Here is a 14,564-nt window from a genome sequence, read left to right as displayed (position 1 = left end):
TTCTCCTTCTAACATTTTCTGCCCTGTGGGAGAGTTAAATTCCTATCTTATCTTAATTGCTTTATGATCCTAGTCAAGTAAGCTACCATGTCTATTCATCTCTGTATTCTTCAAAACGCTTCGCACGTGCCCTCCGGCTAGCACAAGGTGAACTAAACCACATGCTCTAATTTGCCCCATGAAGCCCATTAATATCTTTTACAATAATTCATGAAGATGTGTCAGAAGATCAATTCGACTTCTTGTATCTAGAGCTTACCAGATGAATTTACTTGTACTCCATGGACACATAACCCTCTATAAAGGATGTAAAATGTTTTTGTTTTAAAAGAGAGGCATCTACAGAAAAGAAATGCATTTTTTTTTTGTATCTACTGTTTTTCTCCCCTGCCCTTTGCCAAAACATACAGAATAAGGAGCTACTTTTGTTTGGTGAAGTGACCGTATTTAGTTAACTCAATCTCGACAGCAAATGTTCTGGAATCTCCCATGCAAATATCCCAAACCCATCTGTTTGAATATTTTAAGAGCAGTAACCTCTTGGCCTCAGTTTGGGCATCTCTCAAATATGCACCTTGGCACAACCTCCCAATGTTCTTGTCACAATCGTTCCCCAATAACCGTATTAAAATGTTAAGTTAGGGCCAGGCGCGGTGGCTCACGCCTGTAATCCTAGCTCTCTGGGAGGCCGAGGCGGGAGGATTGTTTGAGCTCAGGAGTTCGAAACCAGCCTGAGCAAGAGCGAGACCCCGTCTCTACCAAAAATAGAAAGAAATTAATCGGACAACTAAAAATATATAGAAAAAATTAGCCGGGCATGGTGGCGCATGCCTGTAGTCCCAGCTACTCGGGAGGCTGAGGCAGGAGGATCGCTTGAGCCCAGGAGTGTGAGGTTGCTGTGAGCTAGGCTGATGCCACGGCACTCTAGCCCGGGCAACACAGTGAGACTCTGTCTCAAATAAAAAAAAAAAAAAAAAATGTTAAGTTAGTCAAGCATTTCACAGCCATGTAAACGTCTTGAAACTGGATCCAGTTAAAGGTAAGCAAATGTAAGATGGCGTTTGCTGGGCCTGACAGTAAACTATCTCACTTCAAATATCAAGACACCCTGAAGCTCTGAAATTCTAGGATAAAACCCTGAAAAACACCCAGAGGTTTACAGAAGTAGTGTTGCTCACCGCTGGATACTTCCAGCTCGGAATTTATGTTCTCTGTGGTTTTTACCCCTCCTCTCTCCTTTCCTCATGCATCCCCTGTTTTATTTAGATCAGGATGCCTGGCAGAGGGTGTGACTCGGATACCCCGTTGTTTGGCCAATCTTTTGGACACCAGGGACCCGCTTCCCGGAAGACAGTTTTTCCGGGGCGGGGTGCGTGGCCTCTGCCCCACCTCAGATCGTCAGGTTGGATTCTCACGGGGAGCGCGCATCCTGGGTCCCTGCAGGCGCAGGTGCAGTTTACAGCTGGGGTCGAGCTCCTACGAGGGTCTGATCTGACAGGAAGGTGGGGGCGCCTCGGGCCACGATGCAAGTGATGAGTGGTCCATGTTAGAAAACCGGGAAATTTAACCTCAAAATCTGTGTTTCTGATTTTCTTTGAACAATCAGAAGATCTGACCAAAACGGGCCCACATTTTCCCATGGGAACAATGGTTCTGAGCTAAATTGTGAAATTGTGGCTGCTTCCTTTAGGAGACCACGCTTTCCAGTTTACCACAGCCCTCCTGGCCATCCACACATTTATGTTTACTTCCTGGGCTCTGTAGGCATTTGCTTGGGTGAGCCCTGCTGTACAGAAACAAATGTGACTACAAGTCAGAGCCAACCTATGAACTCCCACTGGGTAGTCGGGAACTGAAAATTCTGCCCAGCAGTGTACCTGCATGTCGGGAACCGGAGGATGAGTGTGGGTCCTGCGGATTTTAGGAATAATTTAAACACAAATTATGTCAGCCAGTGAGTTTCTAAGGGAGATTTGCCGGCTGAAGGGGTGGAAAGGGTAAGAGTGATCATGATTTGTTTTCATAACACTTTTATGTAGTCACAGATTTCAGGAAGTTACATTTGGGTACCAAAATCTCCCCCTTATTTCTACAGAACATATCCACTGGGTCACAGAGAGGTGGTATATTTGCCAAATTTATAAAGATCCTATGAGAAAGCTGAACTTGGATTCTCTCTAAACAGAGAACAGACTTATGGTGGAAAAGCCTTCCCCCAGTCATTCACTCATTCACTCATCCTTTCACTCAACAAATTTTTATCGAGCACCTATTGTGTGCCCGGTAAAGTGCCTGCTCTCAGGAAGCACGGAATCTAGTAGGAGACCTAAGACACAAACAAACATGTATGAAAATGTCAAGTAGTGACAGAGGCCAGAGGAATCAATGGGGTGGGGGGGAGCAGGTGTTGAGCTGGTGAAGTTCCCCAACATCCTTCCCAAATATCCCCTCTTCCAGGAAGCCTTTACTGACCATCCCACTCAGAAATAGTCTATCCTGTCTCTCTTTACCTCTTATTGAAAACTGCTTTACATTATATTTGCTTCCATTTTCTCTGAAAGTAAATCCTTGTGATTGGTTACAATTTAGTAGGTATTCCTTGCTGTGATAAATGCTCAATTAATCTTTAATATGAATCTGCTGGATTAAAAAAATTCTCAGGTTGTTTTGGGGAATCAGGAAGACGGAGGAGGAGAGGGAATGAGTATTGTTTTTTATAAAACACAACCAAAATAAGAAGCTATAAATAAATTATGTTACTATTAATTAGGTACCATATTTCAAATATTCTTACATAAGAAATGAATATCCCAATGTAGTTCTTTGGAAAAAGTTTATTCTAAGTGTGCTATATGATAACCAAAGATAAGCATCCAAAAAATCATCTGTCGATAACATTTGGAACTGGTAAAAATTACTGAATAGCCCACATTCTGCAAAGATAATAATTCTGTTTTTAGTATAGATGTTGCTTTTTAAATATAAACATAATGCATATTCTTTTTTTTTGAGACAGAGTCTCACTCTGTTGCCCGGGCTAGGGTACTGTGGCGTCAGCCTAGCTCACAGCAACCTCAAACTCCTGGGCTGAAGCAATCCTACTGCCTCAGCCTCCCGAGTAGCTGAGACTACAGGCATGCGCCACCATGCCTGGCTAATTTTTTTCTATATACATATTTAGTTGTCCAGATAATTTTTCTTTCTATTTTTAGTAGAGACGGGGTCTCGCTCTTGCTCAGGCTGGTCTCGAACTCCTGATCTTGAGCAATCCACCCGCCTCGGCTTCCCAGAGTGCTAGGATTACAGGTGTGAGCCACCGCGCCCAGCCCATAATGCGTATTCTTTAGGATTATTTCAGAAGGAACTGGAAATTTAAAAAGGCACAAACCCTACCTTTCTTTGCTATTAATCGTTTGTTAAGAAAGAAAAAGTTGAAGATTAAGGTATGATATAATGCAAAATCGTGAATTTTATAATTTGCCCTTATTGAAATTGGCTAGCTCAAAATTATATTTAAATTGTAAAATAACAAATCCCCTTCCAAAATTATAAAGAAAAATAGTTTTGTTAAAATAATTATAAACCTCTGATGCTGATGACACATACTTGGTATATTAAACTCATTTTTCAGTTAAAGAAAATAACTAAAAAGACCACTATCACCTTTCTCTTGTAAAAATTGAAAAACGTTTCCCTAAATGTATACTAACTGCTGTCTTGGAGATGGATTACTTCCCTAATGGTCGGTATCTGGGTAAAATAAACTTTGGCGAGTAACACAACACAACCAATCAATTTCACCACTAGTTTTGAAATAACAAAATAAATCTCTTCTCTAAAATACTTGGGCAGCTCCCCCTTTTGTAACTTTGTCTCTTCACCCACTCATTCATTGCCCCAGAAGTAGGGCCGCCATTCCACCTCTCACCATTTCTATCCAGTCCTATTTTTAGAGATGGAAGAAGCCACAGGAGGAAAAATGGAGGCCCAGAGGTTAACACAGGGTCACAATGTGACCCCCATCAACTCTCAGCCACTCGCTCCCCCGTGGAAAGGTACTGTATGTTGGGATTATCAAAAGTAGCAAATAGCAATTTCTTTATTTAAAACAAAGTTTGCACAGTTTTGGCTGGTAACATGTTTTGGTTGGGGCCCCATAGTGTTTTCTTTTTTCTTTTTTTTTTTTGAGATAAAATTCATATAACATAAAATTCACCATTAAAGTCTACAGTTCAGTGGTTTTTTTATATTCACAATATTGTGCAACCATCACCACTATCTAATTCCAAAACGTTTCCATCACCATGTGGGAAATTTCCTGGCCCCTGTAGGATATGTGTTAGCCACTCCTGACTGAAACGTATGAGTTCAAACCATTCTGAATAACTTTACAGACAGTCTTGCATGTGAGACGCCATCAGTGATTCAAATACCTGACAGCCCTCTGTTCCTTGGCTGGCGAACAAGCTGGGCTAGAAGCTTTGACTCTCCAACAGGATCCCTGGGTTTCTGCCAACTTCTTTACACTCAAAATTTTCCACCCCAGGATCTTTGCTGAAGTCTCTCTCTTCACCTGAAAAGCCATCTTGTATCCACCTGAGCAACATCCTAAACCCCTGTCCTCTGAGTACCACCACCACAGCCTGCCATGATTTCTACTTACTGTCTGTACAGGTAGAACATCTCAAACTTGAAAATCCAAAATCTAAAATGCTCCAAAATCCAAAACTTTTTGAGCACTGACATGATGCTAAAAGGAAATGTTCGCTGGAGTGTTTCAGATTTCAGATTTTCAGATTTGGGATGCTCAACCAGTAAGTATAACACAAATATTCCAAAATCCAAAATCTCAAACACTTCTGGTCCCAGCCATTTCAGATAAGGGAAACTCAATCTGTATTTTATTTTCCTATGGTTACTTAATACATTTTTATTAAAAAATAAATTCACATAAAAAGGAAACCATACAGGAGGATCGCTTGAGGTCAGGAGTTCGAGACCGGCCTGAGCAAGAGCAAGACCCCGTCTCTACAGAAAGTAGAAAAATTAGCTGGGTGTGGTGGCAGGCACCTGTAATCCCAGCTACTTGGGAGGCTGAGGTGGGAGGATCGTTTGAGCGCAGGAGTGTGAGGTTGCAGTGAGTTATGATCTCGTCATTGCATTCTATCCCAGGGGAACAGAGCGAGATCCTGTCTCAAAAAAAAAAAAAAAAAGGAGGCCAGGCGCGGTGGCTCACGCCTGTAATCCTAGCTCTCTGGGAGGCAGAGGAGGGCGGATTGTTCGAGCTCAGGAGTTCGAAACCAGCCTGAGCAAGAGCGAGACCCCGTCTCTACTAAAAATAGAAAGAAATTAATTGGACAGCTAAAAATATATACAAAAAAAATTAGCCAGGCATGGTGGCGCATGCCTGTAGTCCTAGCTACTCGGGAGGCTGAGGCAGGAGGATCGCTTGAGCCCAGGAGTTTGAGGTTGCTGTGAGCTAGGCTGACGCCACAGCACTCTAGCCCGGGCAACACAGTGAGACTCCGTCTCCAAAAAAAAAAAAAAAGGAAACCACATACCCTATGTGAATGGAAACTGACACAACTCCCCTAAATATATCATAATCACAAACTAATTTTAAAATTTTTAAAAAAATCATAAAAATTAAGTCAATGAGGAAAAAAGTACCATCACTATTAGCTTCTAGCCAGACAGTACTGCCTGCCAAGGACCACGAGCCCTATGTCTACCTGCATGGCACAAAAGGAGGCAAGTTGGTGTGAGTAAGGTGGCAAAGGTCACATTCCATGAATGATGTGAAGGACTCCAAGGAAACGGAAAAGGGACTAGCCTTGTGATGTGACTGATGGTGACTTAACACTATGCCCGGGGCCTCCTAAAATCATTTGCTGTGCCACCAGCAGCACTCGCACCAGACTTTGGGAATAACCACAAGTCCACCCTTCCAAAGCTTCATGCCAGTGCCATCCACCTCCATAGTTCTGATTTAAACACCTCGGCCACAGACAGCCCTTCTTAAACCTCTCTGTCCCAGAGGTGGCACTTACTTATGTGTTTGTCTGATAACCCTCCAGGCTAAAAACTTGTCAAGGACAGCGGCAGACCTTCCACATTCACACTCCTTCTCTGGCGAAGGCTACTGGCATTCACTTACACCGACAGTTACTTTCCTGTTGTATGCCTGTCTTGACATCCTGGTGAGGAAAGTTTTGAAGTGACTTTTAAAAACTGTAAACCAGCTTCTGTATTAACCAAAACATGTCTTAGTAGATGAAGGACCCAATTGAAGGGCACAGAGATAAACATCTGCATCTCTTTGCTCTTTTTACATCTTGGGATATTACAGAGCAGCGGTCCCCAACCTTTTTGGCACCAGGGACCGGTTTCATGAAAGACAATTTTCGCATGGACAGTGTGTGTGTGTGTGTGTGTGTGTGTGTGTGTGTGTGTGTGTGCGCACATGCACGGTGATGGTGGGCAGTGGCTTTGGGATGATTCAAGTGCATTACATTTATTGTGCACTTTATTTCTATTATTATTACATTGTATTATATAATGAAATAATTATACAGCTCACCATAATGCAGAATCTGATGCCGCCACTGATCTGACAGGAGGTGGAGCTCAGGTGGTGATGCGAGCGATGGGGAGGGGCTGTAAATACAGATGAAGCTTTGCTCCCTACCACTGCTCACCTCCTGCAGTGCGCCTGCTTCCTAAAAGGCCACCAGTGGCCAGGGGCTTGCGGACCACAGTTATAGAGCATCAAATACAATTATTATCAGAAGTCATTGTTGATGTGTTAAGTAAAAGCTATCCTATTTACGGCAGTTTTTGTTTTAACGGGAAGTAACTGTGGCTACCATGCTGGGAAGTGGGGGCTGCGGTACGTTTCCAGGGTGGATGACGAGGCTGAACACCGTGTCATGCACGCCCAGCAAGAATCCATTCACGCTGCCAGGGTCAACATGGTAGGGACAGAGAACAAAGATCATAAATAAATAAAAGCAGTATTAACTAACATAACTTTCAAAAATATATTAAGATACGAGTTACGGCTGTCAACTTAATTTTCTAAAAGATTGGAGCCCTTATAAAATCTGTATACATGGTGTACTGATGCCCATTTTACAAGGCTAGAAATATGATTTTTCTGAATTAAATGATTAGCAAGGTTTATGGTCATGTCTTTGTTCTTAGGAAATATTATCGATCATATCTAGCAGTTATTTTATATTAAGTTCTTGATACATGACAAAACTTCCAATTAAAACATCATTTTTATAGAGAAAGGCAACCTACTTTATTGAAATTTTTTCTTCGTGTGATTTCTAGTATTCTCATTGCTGCAAGTGGCAGAAAATATTTCAGGAAAATAGTGTTGAATTTATCTCTAAGATGTTAGACAATGTATATTATAAAAAGTACATGCTTAGGAAAAAAAATGAATGAAGTCTTCTGAATGTGTGATTTGATTCAGTTTCTAAATCTGAAAATTAGATCTACCCCTAAGTGAACAGTTTCCCCTTGAACTTGTATCCTATTAATTTTTCAATTTATGCCATCCAGTCTACCCCTGCTTTGAAAAGGACAGTTAAGGGAGTTCATGGATTTGCAAAAAAGGAAGGGCTTTTCTCTTGCATTTTCAGCATTCATCTTTAATGTCTTTTGTTGATCTTGGAATGGAGGAAACATGCTACTGTTAGACATGAAATGCGGTCTCATATAGTATTTGTAAGCTGTTAGCTGTACAGTTAGTCTTTACATAGCAAAGAACAAGTGCTTCTCTGTACCTTTATTTCCCTGAAACGTACAATTATATCAATGCCAGAATCTCCACTCACATTCCCGTGCAGGGCACATTCTGTAGCCAATACACAAAATGAATACTGTCACATTTGCCTTGTTAATAAATCAAAATATTTTTTCACTATATCCTTCTGAATAAAATAAAACCATGTATCACACTAACCACCAAAATTTAGAAACCATGTTTAAACAAATGTTTTGATACACTAGCTAAGATCAAAAGGGAATTTATTCTTGAACAGCAAGTGTCTAGCATCTAAGAGGTAAAGTATTTTTCTTTCATTAAATTTACATTATCACAAAAGAGAACAATCCTAGATACAGGCAAAAAAGGAAGCTATAGAATCCATGGGTTAAGAGTCTACCTTCCAAATACAAGCCTTAATAACCTCCTAGCTCTCCAAGGTTTTAATGACGTCTAATAAAGTATGGATGGTCAGGCATTGGGTCATCTTTTCTTGAGCTGACTCAGGGCTCACTGCATTCTGATAGAGAGTAAAGAATCTGAAACATTTTTATATATTTTTAAAATCATTTGGAATATCTGAGAAGATGCTTGGAACTCTGGCTTGCAGACTGGTATTGGGTCAGTAGAGGTCTTAGAAACAGCTATTATTTGTCTCTAGGCCTGAGCCTAGGAAGTGATTTGGGTCCTTTCTGGTCTTAGAGGCAAGATTTTCCAAGAACAATTCAGACCATTTTGTCCAGTAACTTGCCTTTATCACCCATTATTTGAAAGAGCTTCAAGGCACATGTGTACATAGTTAAAGAGGGTTGAGGCCTTTAATATACTGTCAAAGTCTGATAAAGTCCATTTTTAATCTTCTGTGTATAAACTTAACAAAGGAAAGCTGGGATTTTAGTTGTCAAAAGCATTAAATAGGGTTTAAAGGCCTCCTTTACTCAGCTCAAAAAAGTTTATGTCTGGATTCATGCACTGTTTCTCTGTTCCCCAATCAAGTAACACTTTTCTCTTCTCCAATCTTTCTCCTAAAAATTGATTTTTTTTTTTTAAAGAGACAGGGTCTTGCTCTGTTGCCCAGGCTAGAAGGCAGTGGTGCAATCATAGCTCACCCTGGCCTTCAACTTTTGGGCTCAACTCATCCTCCTGCCTCAGCCTCCCGAGTAGCTGGGACTACAGGCACACTCCACCATAGCCAGCTAATTAAAAATTTTTTTTTGTAGAGACAGGGTCTCACTCTTTCTCAGGCTGGTCTCAAACACTTGGCCTCAAGTCATCCTCCTGCCTTTGCCTCCCAAAATGCTCAGATTTCAGGCGTGCACTACCACACTGGCCTGATTTTTATTTTAAATTAGACTTAACTAATAATAAGCTTCTCTGGGCTGGTTTGCATTCCAGTGGCTAGAGCCCTGGAAGATCTCCACAGATGTGTAAGTTACAATGAATTAAAATGGAGAGCTGCTTTTGTGGCAAAATAAACAAAAAGCCATTTAAAAAAAAGCAGGCATTTCAAACATTTCAAATGCAGGGTTGCCTGAACAGTCCCTTTTCCGTTGCTGCCACAAGAAGTGCCAGAAGTTTTCTGATAATAAAGTATGTCTGACCCAAATTTGAAAGACAACTCTCTAGTTTCCACCACTTTTCAACACAGTAAGAAGTGGCCCCACTAGAGCTCTCCATCAACCTAGACAGACCTGATCTGGTCAAGGCCCTCCTCCCATGGGTCTGTCTGCTCCGAGCTTGGGCCTGAACACTGTGATCCAAAACGCAGATGAGGAGACTTAAATATCACCCACACAGGCTCAAAGGGAACTAGCAAAAAAAGGTACTACCAGGCCTTCCTAAAGTCGCCCCATATGCACAGTACATTGTGAAGACCAGTGTGGTTTTAGCTGCCTCCCGGCACCGCGGATGGTACAACTACCTACTGAGTACTACACCCTCCCAGACCTAAAAACCAGAGGATGAGGTCAGAGGCACGATAAGTATCAATGTGAATCTCATGAAAACCACAGGAAATTTTAATTCTGTAAAATATTTTACACTCTGGGCTGGGTGCAGTTGTTCACGCCTATAATCCCAGCACTTTGGGAGGCTGAGGCAGGAGGATTGCTTGAGGCCAGGAGTTTGAGACCAGCCTGGACAACATAGTGAGATCTCATCTCTACAAAAAATCAAAAATCAAAAATTTAGCCGTGCATGGTGGCACACTCCTGTAATCCCAGCTACTCAGGAGGCTGAGGTGGGAGGATTCACTTGAGCCCAGGAGTTCGAGGTTGCCATGACCTGTGACTGCGCCATAACGCTCTGGCCTGGACAATAAAGCAAGACTCTGTCTCGGAGAAGAAAAAAAAAAGTACACTCTGGACCACATGCCTATGCTCAATGCTTCATTGTTTATCACGCATTTTCTGTTTGCCAACATTGTGCTTATCATTATAAAAACTAGGAGTCTCACTAGGCATTTTCAGGTCCAAGATTCTTGATCACTACAAAGCTAAAGGAAATTAAAATTTCAGAGCAGGGACTCATTTTACTCAATAAAAGTGTGGCTTATGTAAACAGTTTCCTTTTTTTTCTGAAAGCATCCCATTAGAACAGGTAGAAGATATTTGGGGAACAGGATTCCTATATTTTCAAAAAGCCAGATTTTTACCAAGCTCTAATCCAAAGCACAGCAGAGGCTACTCTGCCCTGCCTCAGTCATGAAAAGAGAGATGACAACAATGAGAAGCACACGCAATTCAGGGTCACAGCCATGTCCTGCCCGAGGACAATAGCCAGAACCTCATTCTTTATGATTTATTTCTAAATTTGGCAGATGAAGCCTCGACGTGTCCCAAAGACTCATTACTGACTTTACCTTAACTCAAAGCAAAAATATTTGCATGCATTTTGTATTTTAAATCATCTGTCCCCGGCACAGCTTCTTATTTGAAAAACAAACAGAAGCTCTGACATTAACACGTGCACAGATTAAGGATTCAAAAACAGAAAAACTTTTGTTGTTGTTGTTCTTGTTAAAGATACTCTCATCTAATAAATGCTGTGTCTAATTTAGCATTTCTACAATTGTGATGTGAAGCCTTCTTAAATCCTAAGACACATAAAAAATGCTGCTTAGAATAGGCATAAGAAAGCAAGGAGAGAAAGATATTTTTTAACTCAGGAAAGGTAAAATTACATTGTTTAGGGAGAGAACAAGAAACAATAAAATATGAACTTACTTTTAAAGTCCTGAAACAATAGCTGTAGGCAACCAGATGCCAAAAAATCTTTTGGTATCTGTCAAAATAGTGTGATTCTTCCTGAGTTGCTAAGAGGCTACCTGACAAAAGAAATCTAAGAGTCACTAGATTGACTGGAAGTAACTTTAAGAAAAATTGCTACTTCAAGTGGGCCTTAGATCCAAGGAGACAAGTCATACAGTGTACCCAGCACATGCTTGCTACTTTCAATTTAAGCTGTTTCATAGGCAGGGGTAATGATTTTTCCATAACCTACCTAAGTGGAGGCGGGTCGTGATTTTAAAGGAGCAAAAAATACAAGAGGGCACAAGGAGAGAATACTGACACTAGCTGATTCTCACAACCATTCAAATATCCTCTTACTTCATTTTCAAAAACCAACAAAACTCCGACACCATGAAATAAGTTTCAATCTGTATAATAGAAAATGTCAGGTGAAGCGAGGACCTGGAAAGAAATGAGAAGGCAAAGTGGTTGGCTTTGGACTTTAACACTCACCAGACATGTTGAAATGAGTGACAAAGACCTATTCTGTCCAGAAATCCCCACTTTATTTTTAAGCCTGGAAACTGGTTGGTCATATCTATACTGAACACTTCCTGTGCAAGGGCATGCTGATAGCAACAAACTGCCCAGTTTAGTAACTGCCTACGTTTAGTCAATTGAGTCATTCATGGAATAAAAAACAGCAGCAAACATTTAAAAAAAAAATCTGGCTAACTGAAACTCTAAAAGATATACAATGAAAACAGGTTCTACTATTTCATAAAATAGGGATAGATGGTACCATTAAAAAAAATAAAAAGCAACAGATAATACTACTCTGAGACTATTTGCTTGTACGTTTTGTGCTATTGAAGCACCACTACCAAATATTACAGCTCTCCCACTCCCACCCTCTGTGACTAAACAGTCCCATTGACGTTCCACATTTTCGTTTACAAGAATGCCTAAGACTGTAGAATGACTCAAGGGACTAAACAACAACAACAAAAAATCTATTTATTCCTTTTTTCTTTTCACTTGGTCCAATTACATTTTAAAGGAAGGGTGGCCTGAGAATTTTAAAGAAACAGGAATGTAGGGGACTGAAACAGATCAGGAATGTACACTTTATCAACTGGTCTATTAATCATAATGTTACCTTAAGAACCCATCTTTGGGAAAGAAAGGAAAACAATTAAGGATTGCAAGAATGACCCTTTCCTCAGCAACCCTGAGGGCTGGGTCAGGCTTCAGCGAGGCTGCCGCTCCCAGCAGCAATTATAATTTACCTGATTAACCCTTGCTCGTGTTGAAACAAGCCAGCTAGAGTTGCACTGCTGAGAAGCACAAGCAATGCCTCCCCTCCCCCAGGCCCCTCACCAGCCACACAGAGGGGCAATCCCACAGCAAGCCAGGGTTGGTGGCAAGGACAGGAATGTCAAGTAATCTCTCCTGTACCTCTGGGGTTGTCAGCTTGATCATCCACTCAGAGCAATGGTCGAGTGAGCCAAATAGTTTAAACCACCCCTACCCATAAAAACCCTCTGCCTGAAATTCTTCAGCCAGCCACTTACCATCAGACTTGTTCACGAGGGCGTTCCCCTCACCCCCACCCCTGCGCCCCGAGTTAGGCACAGCCTCACTGGGAGAGGCTGACGGCTCTGTCCCTCCGAAGGCCACCCACCACGCGCCATCCCGAAAACCTACGGCTGGATGAGCAGGCAGCTTTGAAATGGTGCCCACAGGCGGGCACCAGTGCTTTTCCAATCATCTGCTGCTTGCCAGCTTTTTTGAGGAATCATGTTTATAACCCAGTAAGAAAGTTACTAGAAATCCAAGCCGACACTGCACAGCCCCAGCTCCTGCCCGGCCCCAGCCTGGCAGCTGGAAGAGCAGCAGCACTGCTCAGGCTCCCGTCCTTGTCGTCCTTGCCGACGGGCCCTGCGCTGATCCTGCCCGGGAACAACTGGACACTTCCGTGTCCTCCGAACACCACCGTTTCACTGGCTCCAAGTCCGGCCAGCACTTTGGAGAACAGCACCCCATCTGCCTCCCGTTAACGGCAAAACCAAACAAAATAAGCAAACTGACCAAACTATCTCAGTCGCGATGGTCTCCTGCCTAGTTCCACTGCTGCTCGCCTCTCAAATTTTGCACGTTACTTTTTATTTATTTATTTTCTTTTTGGAGTTGTTTCCTCCCTTCTCCCCTGCTGTCCCTCCACACTCCCACTTCTTCCCTGGAGGCTCTGCTTCAGGCCGGGAGCCCACCCTGTGGCTCCCCCACACTCGCATTTCTCCCCCACCGTGCCCTTGAAACCCTGGAATCTGCCAGTGGCCACTCCGGGACTGCCTTCGCTGTTCTGCTTTACCAGCAGTTCCGTCCCTCCTTCCGTAGGTGCTGCCCACCCTGAATTCTGCCTCCTAGAAAACCCTCCTGAGAGACTCCTTCTTTAATCATTTCTTTACTTTTAGGACTCTCAGTCCAATGTTTAGACTTGCGATACTGAGGAGGGGTGCATTTTCATTCAGAAATTCCACAACTGACTTACTCAGGTCTCATCTTCACCCCCTTAAGGGTGCTTAAAAATAGGAGGACACTCGGTGCACTAATACTTTTATCAAATAACTTTACAGGAGGAAAACGTTTCTTGGGGCAAGGACACCCTTCTTTGCTGCGTTTTTTTTTTTTTTTTTTTTCTAGAGTGAGTGCCATGGCGTCAGCCTAGCTCACAGCAACCTCAAACTCCTGGGCTCAAGCGATCCTACTGCCCCAGCCTCCCTTCTTCGCTGCATTTTAGAAAATGTGAAATGAGGACTTCTCAGTCGAGTGAATAGGCAGGCCCGGGCAGGGTTTTGTCTTTGAGTGCGATTGTAAGCCTCCTTATGTATACCGCACCTGCTGAGTGAAGCTGTCTGAGCACTGGGCTTTACACAAACATTATCTCATTGATTCTTATAAGGGACGAGACATCTGACATATTTCCGCTGGTGTGACAACTGCTTACCACTTTAGGAGAAATTTAAAATTTTTCAGAATGGCTCAGCATAGTAGCGTGGCCCAAATTCTACTTAATATGTGTTAAGACTAAAGTCCTAAGAGTTCCAGATTATATGCCAAATCTAGGGTACTCCTAGCAGAAGCATCAGTGGTTTTCTGTAACATGAGCAGAAGAAAAAACACGAAGAGAAAAGAAGTGAAGGTGAAAGGGAAGAGAGAAAAGTTCTGTGATTCTCATTGGCCAAAGCTTTTCCCTAGTATGAAGAGCTGTGTGTGGTATTGTGATATGATAAGAAACATAGGCCGGGCGTGGTGGCTCACACCTGTAATCCCAGCACTTTGGGAGGTGGAGGCAGGAGGATGGTTTGAGGCTAAGAGTTTGATGCCAGCCTGGGCAACATAGCAAGACCCCATCTCTCCAAAAAAATGTTTTTAAAAATTAGCCAGGCACAGTGGCTTGTGTCTTTAGTCCCAGCTACTCGGGAGGCTGAGGTAGGAGGATCCCTTGAGCCCAGGAGTTTGAGGCTGCAGTGAGCTGTGATCATGCCACTGCACTC

General features: G+C 42.5%; 1 protein-coding gene across 3 annotated transcripts in view; it reads right to left on the bottom strand.

Annotated features, from left to right (window-relative positions):
* Positions 1-14,564, bottom strand: part of TNFAIP8 (tumor necrosis factor, alpha-induced protein 8) — a 119,373-nt gene that overhangs the window by 14,557 nt on the left and 90,252 nt on the right. Inside the window, exon 1 of one of the 3 annotated variants that reach the window (XM_012659557.1) lies at positions 6,051-6,059. The exons of the other annotated variants lie outside the window; for them this stretch is intronic. Coding sequence (XP_012515011.1) covers position 6,051 — 1 coding nt within the window. The 5' untranslated portion in view covers positions 6,052-6,059. Of the gene's footprint in view, positions 1-6,050; positions 6,060-14,564 lie in introns of those variants that run through there. 3 annotated transcript variants of the gene reach the window in all.

This window comes from Propithecus coquereli, unplaced genomic scaffold (genome assembly GCF_000956105.1).
Source record: "Propithecus coquereli isolate 6110/MARCELLA unplaced genomic scaffold, Pcoq_1.0 Scaffold62, whole genome shotgun sequence".
Classification (NCBI taxonomy): Eukaryota; Metazoa; Chordata; class Mammalia; order Primates; family Indriidae; genus Propithecus; species Propithecus coquereli.
This window is presented reverse-complemented; position numbering and strand designations above follow the sequence as displayed.